Genomic DNA, 21,455 nt, shown 5'->3' on the forward strand with positions numbered 1-21,455 from the left:
AGGTTGAGAAACACTGGAACTTTAGCCCCATAGAAGCCACGTGAGACGTCGAGGAAATTTGCACTTTTAAAAAAAATATGGTATACTTGTTTATATATATATATATAAAAACAAGTATACCATATTCCGAATGAAAAGCTCCTGAGAAGCATGGCCAAAGATAAATAAAACAAGGAAAGGCAAAGACCTGCAGCGGTGTACAAACGTACGAGCAAGCCTCTCGTGAGTTTGAATGACGCTGCGCCGACACGGAAAGCCTGAGGATCCCACAACCAATGCGGGCAGAGTTCTGTCTCAATTGAAGTGAGGCGTGCGCACGTGGCGGCCTGGTGTTTTCCTGGCAGGCTGCCGCCTTTCAGGTGTTGTTCCTCCCGGCAGAGGCTTCTGCTCTCCACCCATCGCCTCGCTCGGGAACTGCAGCGCGCCTCTTCCCAGCCTCCCGAAGGCTCCTCCCGCCCGGCAACTCCGCTGCTGCCACCGCTTTCACTTTTCCCAGGTGTAGAGTTTTAAGTCGACGCGAAGCGGGACGAGGAGGCGGCGGCGGCGGCGGCGGCGGCAGCTTGGTGCGGAAGAGAGCGAGCCATTTACGGCATGGCGGGAGAGAGGTTCGCCCGCTTCTTCCGAAATAGCCTGGTACAGAGATCGTCTAGGAGAGGTGAGCCTGAAGGGCAGGACCGGGCGAGCTCCCTTCCTCCCACTTGTCCGTCAGTCTGGCGCCAGCCCAGCCTTCGTCCCCTTCTCTTCTTCCCTTCGGTCTCCTTGCTCGGCTTCCCCTGCTCCGCCGTAGTTCGAACTCTCGGGAAAAGCAACGTGCTTGCCGATCCAGTGAGTGAATTTGCGCCATGGGGTGCGCCGTGCCTATGCCGTCCCTGCGGAAGTTTGGGGGGGGGGGCAGGGCCGACAGAAATGACCATGCCAAGTTTGTGCTGGGTCTACCCTTATTCTCTGCCCCCGCCGGTTGGTCAGACGCTGAGCGGTGTTCCCCCACCACGCTTCCGATAAATTCACGGTAGGAAAGTCCCTTGTGTACTTAATATGACGACATCGGAAGGAAACGTTTGGGATAACCGGGAAAACTGGAAGAAGGAATTTTGGGAATAAGACTGAATGAATGAAGTCAACTTGACAGTAAATAAGCTGAAGCTGCCAGATTGGGTTTTATGATACTTTTGATCATACAAGTCCATGTGATAATTATTTAGATGGGCTTTTAAGGTACAAAATGTTTTTTTGCAACTGGAGATTAGAATTGATAAGGTTTTCAGAAAATAAGAGACAGGATGCAGAAACGAAGGTTATTTTTGTGCAGTTTAGTTTCCGCTTAACCAAACTTTAGCTACTCATTTTTTACAACATGTAGTCAAGTTGGAGGGAAATAACGATGAGATATAAGAGACCTTAACAAATACATTGATTATAGCTTTTTTTTTTTTACTGTATACTTTTGGATAAGATGTTGACCCTAATTCTGGTTACTTCTTTGGTTAAAGCAGGGGAATTAAGCAGTGGTGGGATTCAACCAGTTCTCACCACTTCAGCAGAACCGGTAGCTAATTTTTTGTTGCCCAGGCCCAGAATGGACTTCCGGATGTGGCATCCACACAGAGAACCGGTTGTTCACATATTTGAATCCCACCACTGGAATTAAGGTTATTCTATTTTATTATACCAGTGTAAAAGGTCTTGGCCTCTTTCATTTGTGCTATAATGTACATCTGGCCTTTAAGAATACCTGTGATCTTTCTCCATGTTGAATGGCCATTTAACAAGGTAGCTTGCTGGGAAACTCAAGTTACATTATTGAAAAGGATTAAGTATAAATGTATGACAGTGTGTATTGGTGTGTTCAGATGGATTGATTCAGCATCAAGGCTGGGATTATTTTATATCAAGTATGAAGTAAACTCAGATATGTAACAACTTTGTATCAGGAACCAGGAAGTGCATATGTGGAGCAGGCTAACAACTCCCCTTTCTATTCTGTTCACAAAGTAAACGTTTCTAATCTACAACACAATGGCTGAATTCATGCAACACTGCAGATTGAATGTAATTCATGTAACAGCCAAAATCAAACCCAGAATACAGTTCTTTGTAGAGATAGTCCTTGATTTACAATCATAGTTGGGACTGGAATTTCCATCGCTAAGTGATGTGGTCCTAAAGCAAAATGTCCTGCATAGCTTAGTGACAGCAGTCCCTGCAGTCTTAGTTGCCTCATAATTCCTGTTAAGCAGGAAGTAGAAGGAATCCCAGGTAAGGAGCATGGGGTTGCTGCCTTTTGAGGGCCAACGCAGGTTGTGCACAATTGAGGGAGGAGGCTACTGTGATGTGGCCTGAGCTCAGGAAGGCTGGGAAAAGAATACACTGCAGTCAAGCACTTCTTGATGCTCTGTAGCTCTGGGGCTGCAAAATGACTCAGAGCTGCAATGTATCAGAAAGCCCTTCTGCACTGTGCTGTTGGACTGGGATGAGGATGGTTTCATGTGGCACAAAGAGGCTTCCTGGTGTGGTGGAGCTCTGGGGCTGCAAAAAGCCCTAGTGGCACAGTGCACCAGGAAGCCCCTTTGTGCTGCATGAAGCCTAGCCTTACCTTGGCCTAGCCAGAGTAGTTTCTGCCACCCTGCGCTCCAAGGCTCCAGCTGATCTTTGTCACCTTCTTGCTCCACTGCTGATAAGGTGTGCCCAGGCAGCTGCTGACTAGGTGAGGCTTTCTTCCCTGTAATAGTTTCCTCCCAAGATCTGGGGAGGTCTGCCTCACATGGCCAGCAGCTGCCTCAGGAAGAGCCAGGCCAGGCCTTCATCTGCAGGAAGGAATAAGAAGTTGACAAAGGTCAACTGGAGTAGTGGAGTGAAGGGTGACAGGTGGCCAAAAGAGCTTAGATGAGGGGGAGAGCGGGGGCATTTAATCCATCCTGCCACCTTAAGTGTGGATGGGCTGCCAAGCCCCCAAATTTGGATCACTTGACCACAGGGGTGCTGCCACAACCATAACTGCAGGTACGGGTCATAAGTGCCTTATTTCAGAACTCTCATAATTTCAAATTGTCACTGAATGAATGGTCATCAAGTTGAGGCTACCTGTAAAGTATTTGCCCCTTTCCATTGTTCTGAATTTGAACATATCTTTACCTCTTAATGTTTTCAGAGTTTTATGTGGGGCTACTGATAGGTAAAAAGGGGGGGATGTCAAAAATAAGTAAAGCAGAGTTGGTGGAAGAAAGTGGTGGATGAAAAACACCCCCTTTTGTGATAGTTACTGGAAGCAGAAGATAAGATGGTCTTCTGCTCTCTGGTCTTTGTTGCAGAGTGATCACTGCAGAGGATAGAAGGAGGCATGCCACTTCTCTACTCTCCTCCACCCCCCACTTCTCCAGCCGTTCAAAGCAAGATAAGCCGAAAAGGAAGGAGAAAACAGACACAGCATTTTGGAATGAGCTGTAATGTTGATGTAATGTTGTTTAGAAGAGGCCTCATGTTATCATCAGAGAATTCCCAAATAGAAGTAATTCTAAGCAGTCCTTTAAAAGATCATCATTATTAAAAGTGTCGATAGTATTTCTGAAAAGCAACTGAATCCTTTTTTTTTTATGGGAAGCATTTCATACGTTCATTTCATATGAACCATGTCAGTGGCGTGAGGCTGGCAGTGAAGGTTTAGGAAAAAATGATCGCAATCTCCCCACATTAATGCTGTTATTAAGAACAACTGTTTATGTTGATACATGAGGACCGGGTCCTTTTTGCTATTTGCGCTTGAAGGAGCACAGGTTTTACACTTTCCAGGCTACTTATCCATCCAGATGGAGGGGTACCCAGCACAGAAGCTCACTGAAGGCAGTTTGCTTTCTGTAACACTCCTGGGTGGGCATCAAAGGATTTCTTCAGATTATCAATTTTTACAGAAATAGTTGTTATTTGCTATTGCAGTCAGAGCAGTAAAAGACAATATTTCATTAAACAATCTGATAGGTATGTGTGTATGGTTAGGGTGTTGTTTAGTTTGTCAGCTGGAGCTTCATTAGAGACAAAAATACAAACACAACCTTTCAAATGGGTGGTGCGCTTACCAGAGGCAATAGTTTCCTGCAAGTCATTAGTCCACAGGAGTCTGTAGTCCTCATTAGGGAGAGGAGACTCTGGCATTTCATCTGATGGATGGGGTAGCACTGAAGAACTGCTCACAGGATTCCAAGAAATCAAGTTCCAGTGGAAACCTTTGAAGTGAGGAGCTCATTAATCTCTGTGTGTGTCTGTGTATGTGTGTGTTTTGCAGCCTTTGCTGATTTTAAAATTCCAGGGCTGATTCTACATCTGGTACTTTTACCTATAGTACTGGGTACTTTTAATTAGTTTTAATTGCTGAAATAAGTAAAATATTAAGATAAGGTAAAGTGAAATAAAATAGAAAAATGGTATCAAAAGGAGGAAATATTAACAAAAGTGTATAAAAAGGAGCTTTGTTAAAACAGGTGTTTTAGTTCAGAAATCTCTTAGGCATGGATGTGTCTTTTGCTCTCTGATACCATGGAATTAACACCCAGGGAGATTTGAGAATTAGCACCAACATAACCATCAACTCCCCTCCCTTCTCTCTCCTTCTTCCCCAGCCAGTCATGCTAAGAAAAACCTTGGATGTAGAGTTGGGAGCAGTGGCAATTCTCTTGTGCTTTAGCTTTAATTTAACTGAAAAAGAATGTTGCCCAATAGCGACAAAGATGACGGTATTCATATTTGGTGCTACTTTTGCAGATTTCAGTTGTGCAATCCAAGAAGGAACTTTGCAAGCCCTCTTCGTAACATTTTAGGTCTATTTTTTTGTGTGAAATAATGAATGTTTATATGAATGTAATTCTTCAGTTTTTTTCTGTTTTTTAAGTTTATTTTTCAAAATAATAGAGATTTTAACTAAATCATACAGTATATTAGAAAATCCCCATCCCCTTTGAGATATTACTCTACAATAATTTTATATTTATGCATGCCTTTTGTTTTGGAATACAAAACAGGTTAAAGTCACTAGCAATATCTGAAAAAGTTGTAATAATTTGGGAAATGTAACCATTTTTAGAGGTGCAGCTCTCCCAAATAGGTTTAACAAGCACCTAACTAAGCCTGAAGTTTAATTTTTTAACTACAAATTATAATTTAGCATATCACTTTGGAAATATATCTTGGAATTATCACTATAGCATTTTATGTCTATAGTGCAAATTATAAAGCAAGATTTGTTTCTTAACTCATTCTATATTGGAAGCAATTTTGATGAACAGAGCTTTGGTCTTTTAAAAATTTATTGTAAATTCTGCTCCCTCCTCTTATTTTGGTATTTTCTTACAAAAGCTAATATTTGTTTGGCTTCGATAGCATCAAAGCCATGAAAAAGCATTTACAAGTGGGCAACCTATGGAGCTCTCCTGTCAATATTTAAATTATTCTATGGTTCCAATTGGAGGGTCTTCACTGACATTAGAATAGAATAGAGGAGCAAGTGGGAAACTATATTTTGTTCCTATATTCAGTTCAAATAATTGACTCTTACAACCACATTTGATTCAAATACAGTTTTCAGATTATATGTATACGTTTAATTTATATTTTTCTAATGTCTTGAGCAAAATAGCCATTACAGTATTGTGTGAACTAAACCATCCCATTAAAAGCTATAATATAATTGGTTGGTCTGTACTGAGCATGCCCAATAACCACAGCCAAAGTAGTTAATTAAGGGTGGCTTATAGTTTTAGCATGTTTTTCAAATGCAGCTGATGTACAAGATGTCAAGGGTGACTGGGTGCTGACTTGATTATATGACAGCATGGAAATGTGTTCTTTCTTCTCCAAGATTTGTTTCTGCTTTGGTGATGACATTCCTCACCTCTTTATCTATAGAATCGGCTGTCTAAGGCAAACACAGAAGGGATTTTCCTCTACACTCCTCATTTACTTAAAACTTGATTTTTTTCCTTCAGGCAGTTGAATCCACCTATTGGCAAAAGTTGTTAAACATTGCCTCATGCAGCCTGATGCAGTCATTATCTGTAATTTATTGTTTGACTAACTCAGAAGAGCTTCTTTGCATTTCTGTATACATATTATTTATTTGTTTGTTTATTAAACTTTTATGCCACTCATCTCCCCCACAAGATGACTGTTGTTCTGTTCTGCTCTTTCTTTCCGTCCTTTCTGACTCATGGATAAAGATTTATACTGATTTTCTGATCTTTACTAGACAGTGGTAGAGAAATACAATTTAGACAACATTTAAAGAAGATGGTTTTGAAAAATTGCCACCATAGTAATAGCAACATCCATTCAAGGAAAGCCTGGAGGAAGCAACAGATTTTTACGTAGTATCTACCTGCCAAGTGGATGTCAATGAAGGCATTCAAGAGAGCAGGTGTCAGTGTAGATGTGAATGTAGAATACTCTCGATTCAGAGCAGGAACCCTAAGATAAAAATTGTGAGCAGATGGTTCAGGTCATCAATGCTTTCTTGGGGGAAATTTTGTATAAAACTGAGGCTGTGTGCAGCAACAGATGATAAGGGATGGGAGTTGAGATCACTGTTAATGTGAATGCTAGCTATAAATGTTTGCTAGTTATGTATTGCTAATGAGAAAGAAACTGCAGCAAGGGTTTATGCACTGGAAGATAAACCTTGTTAGGACTAGTGTCTATAGGAAGCAGATAGGAAGCAAATGGTGAGGAATGGTTTCAATTTGTTATCTTTAGAAGCATTTGTTTCAAGACAGATAATTCACTTTCCTTGACATGGAATGTATGTCTGATCTTAGCCAAGATTTTTACATTTTACATATAACATTGCTTTTGTTGTTTTGCATTACAGGTGATTCCCAGGATACAAATCCTACAGTAAACAAATCTGGTGCTGATATAAGGCTGGGAAGCAGTTTCTCTTATTCAGCTGGACACCCATTTTTTGAATACCTGGTTGTAGTCTCACTTAAAAAGGACACAAAGGGAAATTATGAGCCCAAGATTACCTATCAATTTCCAAAGGTAAGGAATTGAACATAATGATTTCATCATGTGTAGAAATTAGAACATTGCTAGGAGTCCTTTTCAGATATTTCTCACAGATATATATGTGCAAAACCTGGAGCAACAACTGTGGCTGGCTGTGCTCTAATTGCATTTCATTCAGTGTTCTCTCTCCACTCCTCTTTAATATCTACATGAAGCTTCTGGGTGAGATTATCTAACATCAGGGGATAAGCTATCATCAGTATGTGGATGATACTCAGTGGAACATGTTAGTAAGTGATGCTGACTGCCCTTTTGCAATGCTTTGGAGTTTACCAATGAATTGAAGGAGATGAAATGGTTGAAGAGATGCCTAGAGCAGTGCTGAAGGACAACATGGAGTGAATCCAAATTAGCGCGAACTAGATCTGCTATTAGGGCCTACCTCAAAGCATTAAGGAAGAGTGGTTGATTGATGTCAGAGCTTCTAGGTAGATAAAATCTTCTTGATTTTATCTACCTAGAACAGTGGTGGCTAACCTATGGCACGGGTGCCAGAGGCGGCACTCAGAGCCCTCTCTGTGGGCACGCGCGCCATTGCCCCAGTCCTAGGCCTTCAGCTGGGTTTTATAAAACCTTTTCGCTTTAGGCCTCCAGCGCCATGTGCAAAAAAAAAAGGTTCAATCAATTAGTAAATTTCAACTTCTCGTGGGAAAAAAAAGATCTTGCAAAGTTGGAATTGATTGATTGAACTTTTTAGTCCCACCCAGTCTGCCGTTACCACCGCAGCCATGCCCACACAATGGGCCACACCCACACAATGGGCCACACCCACACAATGGGCCACACCCACCCGGCACCCGACGATGCATAAGTGGGTTTTGGGTTGCAGTTTGGGCACTCGGTCTCTAAAAGATTCGCCATCACTGACCTAGAAGCTCTGACATCAATCAACCACTCTTCCTTTTGCATGCCAACTTATAGCAAATGTAGATAGGGAAAGAGGCACCAAGATTGCAATGGCCAGATAGTTTGTCTTATTTGAGACTACTTGAAATATATCTGTTCCCTAACAAAAAAAGTGCATGGATATCTGCTAAAGCTTAGGTTGTGTTGGTCTAACTGTGTGTTTCCCCAAAGTAATCTCCTTAGTTAGAATCTGTGCCGTTTATTTTCTGTTTTTGACTAACTGGGCCTCATTATCTTTTGCTTTGTGGCTTTGCTTCATATGGTTCCTATCACAGTGCAGCAGTTTGATTTCGTTTGGCTATATATTTTCATCACTTAACTTATGTAGCAAGGGGAAGTATATGATAGATTCTTAAGAGAATCATAAAGGTTAATCTTGCCTTTGGCTACGAAATGACATAAGCTACTAAAACCACCAGGTATGAATACAAAATGCTTTAGATGTAACCTGCTGTTCCACTGCTTTCATTGCTGAACAGGTGCTCTTAAAATTCATACTATGGTATGCCCTTGTTCCTAAGACATTCTATAGAGGCATCACATATACTACATTAATAATCCCTTACATTAATAATCAACTTAGAAGCCTTTCCCTACTATTTCCTACTACTCATCCATCTTTCTACTGGCAGAAAGTATAGCACGATGACGTTTAGTTTTTCCCATTGCTGAACCTGCCCTGCTTCTTTTGTGTCTTTTCATGTTGCTGCTGTCCACTGATTTCAAAGTAAGGCGTGACAAAGTCTAATGGATTTTATATATCTTAATGCTGTCCTTGGACAAAGTTGGAGTAATAAGGCAAATAAACTAACTCTAATTTACGACTGTGTCAATCAAGGGCTGAGGTAAAACACAATAATTGGCAATATTCAGGGGGCCCTGAAAAAGATATTGCTAGACATCTTTGTGCTGTGGTTATTTGCAAATGGGGAAATCCCTAGATCTGTTTACATTCTGATGAGGAGAAGATTTCTTTACATGAAGTTCTGCTTCATGATTGTGTATGCATAGAAGGAAAGGTATGCAGGAGCACAGCTAAATTGCTGCAAGTCCTTTACTGGTTTTTTTTTCCTTTTGCAAAATCCTGCTTAATGTTGAGCACCAACCAAACTGTATATGTATGGGATCTAGGAAGCTGTATACAGGATCAGACTATCAAAATAGTACTGTTTATTCTGACTAGAAGCAGCTTTCAGATCTTTCCTGATCACCTGCTATCTCAGAGGCCCATAGTCTGAGCATCAGGATTAAATGTAGCTTTCAGAAAATATCACATTAGTGTATTTAATTAATGTTTCATCATTTGTTTGAAAATGCCAGAATATAAATTGGATTTTCTGCCCACAAAACATCTGTTTTACCACTGAGTAATGAGTTTAAAAATATAATACCAGTTTTTGTTTTTTCTTGGAGACAATTGTATTCTTTTAAGACAGACTAGTATTCATTATATGGAGATTAAAAATATTTTCTTGTTGAAACGTGGATTTGGAAAAAAGTTAGAAAAAAATTATTTGGCTACACATTGCTAATAATTATGTTGGATGTCCCTTGAGAATGTAAAAAGTGCTTTATATCTTAGTAATTTTACAAACATAACCATTTTGAGAACAATAATTCTAGTATGTACAATATATGCAGTGGTGGGATTCAAATATGTGAACAACTGGCTCTCTGTGTGGATGCTGCTTCCAGAAGTCCATTCTGGGCCTGGACAACAAAAAAAATAGCTACTGGTTCTGCCAAAGTGATGCGAACTGGCTGAATCCCACCACTGAATATATGTAATTATCCATTTATAAGAACTGAAGGTTTGCTTTTGAGATTAGTCCTGAGAAAAGTGGATGACCTTGAGCCTTATATCAATTCTCCAGAGATAGTTATACAATAGTACACATACCATATACAATAAATATGCATCTGTTGAGTAAATGATGTAAGCAGACTCTGTCTTTACTTGTGGTTTTTCATTTTTGCATTCTTAAGAAACCTAGACATTGGTTTTTCTAGATTAAATTATGAGGAGAGTATCAGTCTGGTGTAGTGGTTAAGGCATCAGGCTAGCCACTTGCATGACCTTGGGCCAGTCATTTCCTCTCAGCTCTACAGGTATTTTTCCAGGCACTTGCCATGAGTCAACACTGACTCAAAAGTACAGATAGAATAAAGTTGTGAGAGAAACTTTTTTGCATCTACTTTCTGCTTTGTTTTTCAGCGTGAGAATCTACTGAGAGGACAGCGTGAAGAAGAGGAAAGATTGCTTCAGGCCATTCCCTTGTTCTGCTTCCCAGATGGTAATGAATGGGCACCCCTCATGGAGTATAAGAGGTAACTGTCCTGGGATAGTATACCAGTCTTACAAGAGACCTAGTGTTGAATGCCATGAAAACAAAAGCAAATAAAAACAAAGTTCACATTTTCCCGGTTTCTATATAACAATCAGTCCCGAAATATTGTACTTTTATTCCCCTCAGTGGAATAAATATATGTACTTGAATAAACAAATAGTATTTGTTTAAATCAGTATGTACTTTGGATCTCTTCCTTCCCTTTTTAGGGAGAATTACTATTCTTGAATTTTCCAGTATAGGTTGTTTGAGAAAATTTACGTGACAGGCTATTCAGCAAGCAAATATGGCACCTTTCCTGCTGTTGGTTGAAGATCTTTAGCCAAATGCTAATTTGGTGGCTTCCTGTATGTAGTAAATAGAGTGTTTTGAATCCGAATACAAATGGCACTTTGGAGGAGTGAAAGGTTGCAATCTTATGTTCAGCAGCAGTAGTTTAGATAATCTGCAACCCCCAAAAGATGCTGACAGAGGAGGAAATGGGCTATTTTAACTGGATTTTATTTTAAATAGGCATATTCCTATTGTTTTGTTTCAAGAGAGTATTTTAATATGAATTCTATTGAATAGTTTGGTGATTAGATGGTTTTTCATACTTTTTTGTACAGTGCTCTGGGCACCACAAAGGGAATTAGAACTGGTAATTATAATAAGTTAATATTCCTAAGAGATTTTTTGTGGGGGGCTCTAACTACATATAGTTGGGTAAGTCATAGCAATCTCTTGGCTTTGTGGATAAGCTTAACAGATCCATGCATTCTGTTGGGCCATGAATAATCAGAATGGCCTTCTTGGGAACTTTTGGTATGGTAGCCTCAATAGATTTTGGATTTTAAGCAGATTTTCTTTCTTTTTTTATTTCAGTAGTGCTGACTAAAATAAATGCTGTACTGAATAGCCTTTCTTGTATAATTTCCATGCAATGTTTTGCAAATTATTTCTTATAAATATTATAAACATTTGGTTATTTTTATGTTTTGTTATTTTTATAAATTTTGTACCTATTTTGCGGTTGGCGTTATATCTTGATAGCTAGAGGCTGTGAGAGCCTGAATGAGGAACAACAGGCTTAACTGAACCCTGGTAAGCCTGACTGGCTCTGGGTTTTGGAGCCCTCTGGTTTAGGGACTATGCTATGAATGGAGTAGCACTGCTCCAAACAGACCTGGTGTGCAGAATGGGCAGCCTCCTGGAGTCATGACTCCTACCCGAAGAACAGGTGGCAGTTGTGGCTAGGAGGGCCTTTGCACAGCTTCGTATTGTTACCATTTGTGCCTGTTCCTGAGTCAGGAGGCATCTTGGTCATCTCCCAGATAGCCTATTGCAACACACACTATAAGGGTCTGCTTTGGAGAGTATTCTGAAGCATTAACTGGTTCAAAATGCGATGGGGCAGGAAGTTATGTGTGCCTCTACAATGGCACATGTTACATCTCTGCTCTATGAGCTACATTAGTTGCCAGTTTGCTTTGGAGTCCAATTCAGGTTACTGTTTTGCCCTTTAAATCCCTTCATGGCATGGGACCGAGTTGATTGAGGGACTCCTCCACCCAATTACATCTGCCCATCATATTATGTCCAGTAGAAGAGGTATGCTAGAGGTCCTCTTGGTGATGGACTAGAATCAACCTTTTTTGCTGTGATTCCTACCCTGTGGAACACCATTCCCCTTGAGGTGAGACTGGCCCCACCCTGACATTCTTCCACAAGTCCCTTAAAACATGGTTGTGTCATCAGGCTTGGGGATCTCAGAGAAGTGGCAAATTAGTGAAATGGCTATATTGCCTATCATGATAGCTCTATCTGTTACTCTGTCATTGGTAACTTTGACTGGTGTTTTTAATTTAGTGTTTTTTAAATGTTTAGGTTTCATAGTACACTGCTCAGAGTCATGTTCTGTGAGATGGGGAGCTATATAAATATGATAAACAAACAAAACTAGTATCATTTTATGTCTTTTATTCTTTACAGTGAAACATTTTCTTTTGTCCTTACCAATATTGATGGGAGTAGAAAAATTGGCTACTGCAGAAGACTGTTGGTGATTATTTCCTCTTTTAATTTTATTGTTTTGAAAAAACAATATTTGGCTTGTTAAGAGTTTACTTGGCTGAGGTATTGGATCGATTGAGGCAATACATTCCATGCTGTCATATCTTGTCTTATAATCGATAATTCCTTAGAATGCCAGAAAATAAATATGTTTCATCATGATTTAAAAAAATTATTACAGGTAGTCCTTGACTTAGGACCATAATTGAGCTCAACATTTCTGTTGTTAAATGAAACATTTGTTAAGTGAGTTTTGCCCGATTTTTCGATTTTTCTTGCCACAGTTGTTAAGTGAATCACTGCAGTTGTTAAATTAGTAACATGTTTGTTAAGTGAATCTTGCTTCCCCATTGACTTTGCTTGTCAGAAAGTCACAGCAGGTGATTATGTGGCCCCCGGACACTGCAACTGTCATAAATATGAACCAGTTGCCAAGCATCTGGATTTTGATCACATGACCACAGGGAAGCTGCAACCATAAGTGTGAAAAATGGTCATAAGTCACTTTTTTCAGTTCTGTTGTAACTTCGAATGTCACTAAATGAACTGTTGTAAATCGAGGACTACCTATATTGTCTATTTGAATCATGGTGCTAGTGCCAGGTTCTTGCTAAATTAGAAAGCTTTAGTATAAATAGTCCTTGACTTATGACTGATCGCTTAGTGACTATTCAAAGTTACAGCAGACCCCCCCCCAGCTACTTACAACCTGATCCCGAAGTTACAGCTGTTGCAGAGTCCCCTGTCAATCTCCCCCCATCCTTCACTGGGTTCCTGCAGGCCTTAGTCCTGCTTCATATGTCATTGGGCCCCACATCCTCCTCACCCCTCATTACTCATTGCACACTTATCTTTCAAACATCTCTGGAGCTCCAGAGCTTGGGTTAGGGAAGGAGAACAGGCTGCTCCATTGCTGGGCCCTGTGGGGCGATCCTGGAAGCAACCACCATTTTTTGAGCAACTGCATTGTATTGTGACCGCTTGGAAAATTGCAACCATTCCACACAGCCCAGCAATAGAGCAATATGCTTTGCTTCCGTAACGCAAGGTCTGCAATATTTCACAATCCACAGTTATGGAATTTCTAATCCAACAATCTTAAGGATACCACATTGGAAAAGGTGGCATTTTAGTGATCTCACATTTAAAGCTTGAGCAGGCTATTTTTAGGAAGAATATTTGGCTGAGCATTCCTGTATGCTCAGAAGCCATATTAGATCAAAGGTTTTATTGAGCACATGGATAAAATTCAGAATTGGAGAGGCATGTTATGCACTGAATTAGTTTAATTATGACAGTAGTGTTCACATTTTGTTAGTATGAATAGGCCAGCATCTTTGCAATGAATTATCTGTAGTTAGATTTGCAATCACACTAAGCTATGGTTTATTTAATGATAATTTGATGGAAGGAATATTATGTATATTTGCAGCCTTGAGTTCTTTGTAAAGTAATAAAGGCGGGATAAAAATCTAATAAATAAACTACACAATATCTAAGCCAAAACCCAAACAGTCATTTTGGCTTAGTGCAATATCTAAATTTATATTTTAGATAACCAAACAGTGAAACTTAAAGAGTTTGGAAAGCAGCCAAATATTTGTTGTGTTAGAATATAAAAGCAGCTATATCCAACTTCAGAGAACTTGACTTATTTGGGGAATAAATAAAAATCTTGTATTGAAAAATATAAGCCAGAAAAGTAGCTTTAGTCCACTCTGGATTGCTCTCATGACAAACTTACCTTTTATAGCTCTGTAACTTTGGACAGAGCTGAAACTACATTCCAAAGTTCTGGACCATCTTAGATAAGAAGAACACTAGATTTATTGCACCAATAAAATTTTATAACATTGGTCTTTATTACTTCTAGCTTTATTAATAAACAAAGAGTAAATGAGAAATGACTACCTTTCACAAACATGGAGATGAAAGTTAACATGGAGAGGAAAGGTAGAAAAAAATCAGACCAGTGGTTTGGAATAAGTAGAGAATACCAATAATGATTCCTTGAGACAGCCAGCTAAAATGTCTGGATAGAGAACTATAGGAATGAAGTGATTTGCTGGGTGGTGGTAAATGCATGTTTTTAATTAATTATGCTTCAGATAAAATAAGAGAAAAGATAAAAAAGAGAGAATGAAGGAAGAAATGGGATAAGCCATGTTTTTAGAAAATCAAGAATGAACACAACTGATTACAACAAACCACAAAGCACTGTGATTGAATATGGCTGTCCTTAACTCGGCTAGTTTGGACCAAAGATAGTTGTTGCATTTGGGGAATATGCTACTTCATCTTTCCACATAGGCTGGACGATTCAGGAGTAAAGATGGGGTTTGGATATTTGGAGGAAATATCCTTTGATGAGAAAGCCATGCCTATTGTATTTTCTCTCTCTGGAAACCTAGCAAAAAAAACTATAGGCGATAAACAATGTCTGGCTTTCAAATTCAGGAGATTCCAAAGACATAGTTTATATTAGGAAACATAGGACAAATAGAAAAGATCCAAAAATGCAGGTTTTTTAAAAAAATGTTAAACTCACACTATCTCATCTACCAACTTATTGATTGTCCCATGAGAGGCAGTAATTGATTTGTTTGCTAATTTCTTGATAGCTTCCTCAGATGGGAAGTGAGTTTTCAATACTGTAGAATAGGTTTAGAGAGAGGGAAAGAACTGGCTTATGGAAAATTTTCATGTCTCAAAGTGGAAAGAACCTCTTTAAGAAGATATTTTCCCTGTGGTTATAAAAGAATGATAGGGTTTGCTTGGGGATTGATATCTATATGAAGTGAAATAAGGTTATTTAGGTTAAAAATAGTGAATATGTGGTGTGTCTTTATTACCCAGCCACTGTTTATTCTTCCTGTTATTAAAAATTATTTTAAAAAATTATGCTGACTCCAAACAGAATTGCAAATGAGATTTATAAGATTTATAATGGGGTACGTTTATGTTGAATTGCTGGTGTACACAATCTCATTTGAATTATTTAAAACAGTGTTCTTCAACATGGTGACCACCAAATGCGTTAGATTATAAATCTATAATAAATTAGTCATCTCTTCTAAGAGCCTGATATGTAGGAGTGATAGAACGTGTAGTCAGATGATCATTGATAGCCCAATAATCAAATTGACTTGGGGATGCTAGGATTGGTAGTTAAATATTCATGGTACTATAAATTGATACTTCATAATTGAAGGTTACAAAGCTGAAAGAAACTGAAGTGCTTTTATATATTCCTCTAAGTTCCTCCCCTAGCCTAATTTATGTATTCACTGATAATTTTATATTTTAAGGGGAAGAAAGAAACAATAATAGCTACTACTGATCTTGATAGGATTACTGTTTTTCCCTGAAATATATAATTTGGTAGTTATTTTGAACAATTGTAAAGATTTGTGGATGTGGACTTGTGGACAACCTAGGGATAAGGAGTTGCTTGAGATGATGTGTGGCCAGGGTTGATGAACTGCTTGGTTGCAGTTGGGCCAGCAAATGTACCATGGAACCACACCCTTCACCTGGTTGCTGGGCTCAGTACTTGTGATGCAATGTTTTAGTTATGCAGGAGATTGGAAACCTGGTTTCCATGGTCAGTTTATAGGCTATATTTTGAAATGCAGAACAATTTATCTATCCATGACAGATAGCAAAACCCCTTTCTCAGATCTTTCACAATATTTATACTGTACAGTGGGTAAATTTTGGCAACTAATTGCCACCAGAGGGCGGCAAAGAAATACAACTAAATCTTTGATGCCATCTAGTGGTCAATCAGTTGATTGGTTGGCAGATTGATTAGCAACAATCAACAATTTAAGAAAGGCCCAAAGGTGCTTTTTAAAAAAGGCAACTGGACTTTCTTTGTTTTGCTTTAAAATGTTTAGCTTCTCATCCAAGAAGCTTCAAGTGAAACAAAGGAAGTCCACTTGCCTTTTGAAAAAGCACTTTTGGGACAATCATGAGCTGGATGATTAAGAATCTCCATATAAATTTAAGAAAGGCAATTTTTTGCTGCCATCTAGTAACCATTAGGGTTAGGGTTAGGAGAAAAAAAATATTGGATGCAGTGCCCAAGCACTGGCCTTCTAAGAACTATTGACACATTCAGTATGGCAGCTGGTTAAAATTTTTCCTACATTTAGTGATGTAGGGAAATCTTACAATGTCATGTGCTTTAGCTGTATGGTTATTTCTGATGTGTGGTAAAAGTGCATTGTGGAAGCAGCAACATTTGGGTATCAGGTCCTTTCAGGCCCCTAGTTAGGAGGAAAGAATAGTAAAAGTGGCTTTACAGAAAAGGCTCTAGAACACGGGTATCAAACTCGATCATGTCACATGACGTATCGTGATGTTTTTTGTCTTTGCGGAGCCGGGGTGGGCGTGGCCTGTGCATGACGCATCCGGCCCGTGGGCTGCCAGTTTGACACCCCTTCTCTAGAATATAAAACTTTCTTGGGAGGGAGAGTGTTCCTAAATACTGAAAAGATATACAGAGTTAGGGACAAGTAATAATAATAATAATAATAATAATAATAATAATAATAATAATAATAATAATAATAATAATAATAATAATAATAATAAAGTTGGAAGGGACCTTGGAGGTCATCGAGTCCAACCCCCTGCCCAGGCAGGAACCCTACACCATTCACACTGTTCCATTTGCAAATGGACTTTAGGACTCTTGGTTTCCATATATAATACACACACTTGTAATTCAAGTTTATCTTTTTTCTTGTAGCTGCCTGATACATAGCAATGTTTTTATATTGAGACCTGTGAGGTTGTCACACACTTCATTTTGGAACATTTTACAACTACCACAATTTAGAAACTGAAGCCAGTCGTGGCTTCCGTTTTAATAAGTGGATGTGTTAACAGGTAGTCTGAAATGAAACGAAACACATGTCATATGCCTCACAGAGTTCACTGAGAAAAACCAATATAAAACACAGGTGGCAGCTCAGTGCACATTTCCCTCTTCTCATCCTGTCAGTAGCTCACTCCACCCTGCTTTCACCAGCTTAGTTTCTCCTTTCATTCCTTATTTTTCACATCAGTCCCTCACAATCTTTAAGTGCCTTTTTCATAAAGAAGACCTGTTTCTCACATGTTTCTCTTATTGCTTCTTGGAGTTTGCTTGATCTTTAGATATTTACAGAAAACCTACTTTGAAATGATCTCTCTGGGTAAAAAAAGAAGCAACTTAGAACTAAGGAGAAACTTCCTGACAGTTAGAACAATTAACCAATGGAACAACCTGCTTCCAGAAGCGGTGAATGCTCCAACACTGGAAGTTTTTAAGAAGAGACTGGACAGCCGTTTGTCTGAAATGGTGTAGGGTTCCTGCCTGGGCAGGGGGTTGGACTCGATGACCTCCAAGGTCCCTTCCAACTTTATTATTATTATTATTATTATTATTATTATTATTATTATTATTATTATTATTATTATTATTATTATTATTAATCAAGGAAACTATTTTTTGTTTTGTTTTATAGCTATCATTTTGCATTGATTAATTTTAGAGATGCAATTAAAAAGAAAAAAAAAAAGTTAAGGCAAGCTTGCAGTGCCTGGCTTTGGAGATTCTTCCCAAACTCTTAAAAAGAACTCCCTCTAGCTCAGATGTTGAGGAAGGAAGAGGAAGGGGGAGCTCAGAATGGGGAAGTCAGCAACATTTTGAGTAGCTGCCCAACATTCTGTCCCGTAAGACACAGCTGCAGCTTCTATTGGGCTGAAAATGGTAAAAAGAGAAATCTTAGATGCTCCAACTTGCACAATGAATAGATTAAAAGGAAATATTTATTTTGTATTTTCTTAGGCGATAGTTTGCTGAATGAATGGGATATGATGATATAAACATAAACAAGACAAATTGCAAAGTATCTCCCAATTAATGCAATGTATTAAATAATGATTAACAGTTTCAGCCATAGAGCAAACTTCTGTAAATGAGTAAGCTGCCGTGACTCAGGATTTTAACTACATAGTTAGGGGTTGATGAAGTATAGATGGTTGGGGCAGTGGGACAGTGGCTAGGTCAGTGCCAACAAGTGGAACCTTACTCTCTCTGTTTGCAATTATGTGGGGCACAATATCCAAAAAGGATTAAAGTGTTTGCACACTTGAAGGGCTGTTTAATAATTAACAGAAACTGCTTCTGAACCAAGGTGAACATTTTTTTTTTAAGCTTTGACCTTAAGTTGGGAAAAGGTCTCACAATCCTTTAACTCCAGTGGTATTTGCAATAAATATTTCAATTGTAGGGGTTTAGAAGAAAGGCAACAAGAAAAAATTGGGACAACCTAAAGCAGGGGCCTTCAAACTTGGCCGTTTTATGACTTGTGGACTTCAACTCCCAGAATTCCTCAGCCAGGCCCGCTGGCTGAGGAATTCTGGGAGCTGAAGTCCACAAGTCATAAAAGGGCCAAGTTTGAAGGCCCCTAAGCTAAAGCATGACCATTCTTTGGATCATTTAGGTTGAACAGGCATTCCTATAAGTGAACAGGGTGCAGCTTTAAAGTCTTCTTCCCATATCCAGTCTTCCTTGTTTTTCTTCTGATATGATTTTTTTCACTGAACGAAAAATTATTAATATAGAGGTTTGAGTGGTAAGATTGGAAAGTATTTCTTTCTTTCCTGAAAATGTTATACTTTAAGATTGAAGTTTGATAGGAATTTAGCATGGCCAGGATTGAGATATACTATCATCATGTCTGATAACCTGGCTGGGAGGCTCCAGAGTCAGAACCAGCTTATGTCTTCATTCAGTACCTTGTTTAAAGGGGAAAGAGTAATAGGCAGTACACCCTTGTGTCACAAGGTATTAGGTTGCAGATTAGATTCTTTGGGGTGGGATATATCTGACTTTTTCTATTTAAAAATCTCATATCAAAATGATCATATTTCCAAAGTAATAGTGGGATGGAACAGATAGTTTTGAGGCTAAATTTATGTCATTAAAAAGTGTTCTTGGAGGAGGTACACAGTGGAGTCATTGGGACTCTCTGAGAGTGGTTGTTTTCATGAAGATGTTTTATTATCTGGCTAGGTAACACCTTCAGTAGGCACAAAGCTATATAGTGCAAGTTGTTCAGGTCTGAGCTGTATTTAGGAAGAAGCTATAGTTAGTTGAACTGGCTTGTGAAGAATAAACATTTTTTTGTTTTGTTCACTGTAGGTAGATTGGGCTCCTTTCTGCTTATAAATCCAATTTGCACATTCTGTAGAAGATTGTCAAAAAGAAAATTATCCAGGATAGTCCCTTTCTTATGTTCTATATTTAATGAGATATTAAGAAAGGGAATGAGTCAGAGGATCCAGTAATCACAGCGCCAATCTGAGGCTTGGTTTATTTGTTTTTCATACTGAATGATATGTATGTTTATAAAAAATCTGACTCATGTGGTAAAGGACAAGTGTAATCCTGACTCCACAAAGGCCATTTTATGTACTAGCTTATTTATTTGGCCACTCTGAAATCAAGAAAATCAGTTTTGGGTGTTTAAACTTGCCTGTAATTTATACCAGTAGTTCTTAAACTTTTATATTATGCAGCTCTCTCACTCTTCTTTAAAAGTTTTGGAAGACCATCTTAAAACCTAGATGTCAGCAATGCAATGCCTGCATATTCTATAGCACAAAATGGAACGGAATATTTTTGAATGAGAAAGTCAAAATCATATAAAATCTGGTAACGTTACCATGTACTTGCCTGAAAGATTTCAAGATTTGAAGCTAAAAAAACAAATTTTATATGTCCCGAGTTTTAGTCATATGCATATGGATGTGCACTAGAAATTATCAACATTATTTCGGAATGCCATTTTTCCCTGGATCAAAAGTTGGGAACTTGGTTAAACAAATATATTTGCTGCTATAATAGTTTTGTATATTTCCATAATATAGATGTGTAATTTAATAGTGATGTTTAATTTTAATTTTAAAAGGAAATTTAATGGTGACTTTTTTTCTACATCACTGCTTTTCAGCCTTCTGGGCGAGATGCTCGTCTCCCTGAAGTTTATTGCATTGTAAGCTGTCTTGGTTGCTTTGGACTATTTTCAAAGGTATGTTTTCTAGATAGACTGTTCCCCTAAATACAAAAAACATTAATCCGTTTGTTAGGTAATAGGCAGAAATAAATGATCTGCTGTTCCTAATCTTGTTTCATCATAAGATGAGCTTTCTATATTTTTCTTCTTCTGATCTTTCACAGAAAAAAGGAAAGGAAAGAAAGTCATGTCCCTCATCCCAGATATTTGGGAAATGGCTGTGGCTACTCATAGAGATATATTTTGTTCATATAGAGAATTTTCACCATTATTAGAATGGAAAAAGCAATATAGCATTTTAACTTGAATATAGAGAACAGTAGCTCAGTTCAGATAATCCAGCTATTTTGAATAACTTGGTGTACACATGAATAATAGAAGAAGCTAAATTTAAAATGTCACCTCAGTCATAGTTTTCAAGACCAGATATAACTAAATTAACTTCTTCTCAATTCTTTACAATAACTTCTCAATTAGTTTCCTCTTATGAAAGGAGAATGAAAATGGCTGAATCCATGTAGTTCTTCAAGCTTGGCTTAACCATTATCTATCACTCTTACTGTTTCTTCACTGTTTGGTTCTTACACCTTGGTTCTGAGGATGAAATGCATTTGAAGGAGACACATGATTCAGTAGGAGATGGTATCAGGACTTATTTATCACTCATCATTACTTTGCTTAGGACTCTGTTGGGTTTGAATAATTTGAGGAGGAGTAAAGCCACTATCAAGAGTTGAGTTGGCAAGCTGCAAAGTGATGGGTATCCTTTTTCTTCTTATAGATTTTGGATGAAGTAGAGAAGAGGCGACAGATCTCTGCAGCAGTCGTCTACCCCTTTATGCAGGGCCTACGTGAATCTCCCTTCCCAGCACCAGGAAAAACTGTTACCATTAAAAGCTTCATTCCTGAATCCGGAACAGAGGTGTGTGCCTACTTGAGATACCTTTGGCTTATTCTAACATGACTTGTAATTAAATGTTATAATTAAAGTAATTATGTTAAGCAAATGTATAAACCAATACCTCCC

The 21,455-nt window shown here is 38.6% G+C and overlaps 1 protein-coding gene across 1 annotated transcript in view; it reads left to right on the forward strand.

The window, feature by feature from the left end:
* Nucleotides 1-561: 561 nt before the first annotated feature.
* The window catches only part of DENND2D (DENN domain containing 2D), a 37,542-nt gene continuing 16,648 nt past the window's right edge, over nt 562-21,455 (forward strand). The window contains exons 1-6 of the mRNA XM_015823512.1: nt 562-655; nt 6,851-7,023; nt 10,172-10,284; nt 12,276-12,345; nt 20,366-20,443; nt 21,210-21,350. Coding sequence (XP_015678998.1) covers nt 592-655; nt 6,851-7,023; nt 10,172-10,284; nt 12,276-12,345; nt 20,366-20,443; nt 21,210-21,350 — 639 coding nt within the window. The 5' untranslated portion in view covers nt 562-591. The remainder of the gene's footprint in view (nt 656-6,850; nt 7,024-10,171; nt 10,285-12,275; nt 12,346-20,365; nt 20,444-21,209; nt 21,351-21,455) is intronic.

Source organism: Protobothrops mucrosquamatus, unplaced genomic scaffold (genome assembly GCF_001527695.2).
Source record: "Protobothrops mucrosquamatus isolate PMUCROS unplaced genomic scaffold, P.Mucros_1.0 scaffold1896, whole genome shotgun sequence".
NCBI classification, from domain to species: domain Eukaryota; kingdom Metazoa; phylum Chordata; class Lepidosauria; order Squamata; family Viperidae; genus Protobothrops; species Protobothrops mucrosquamatus.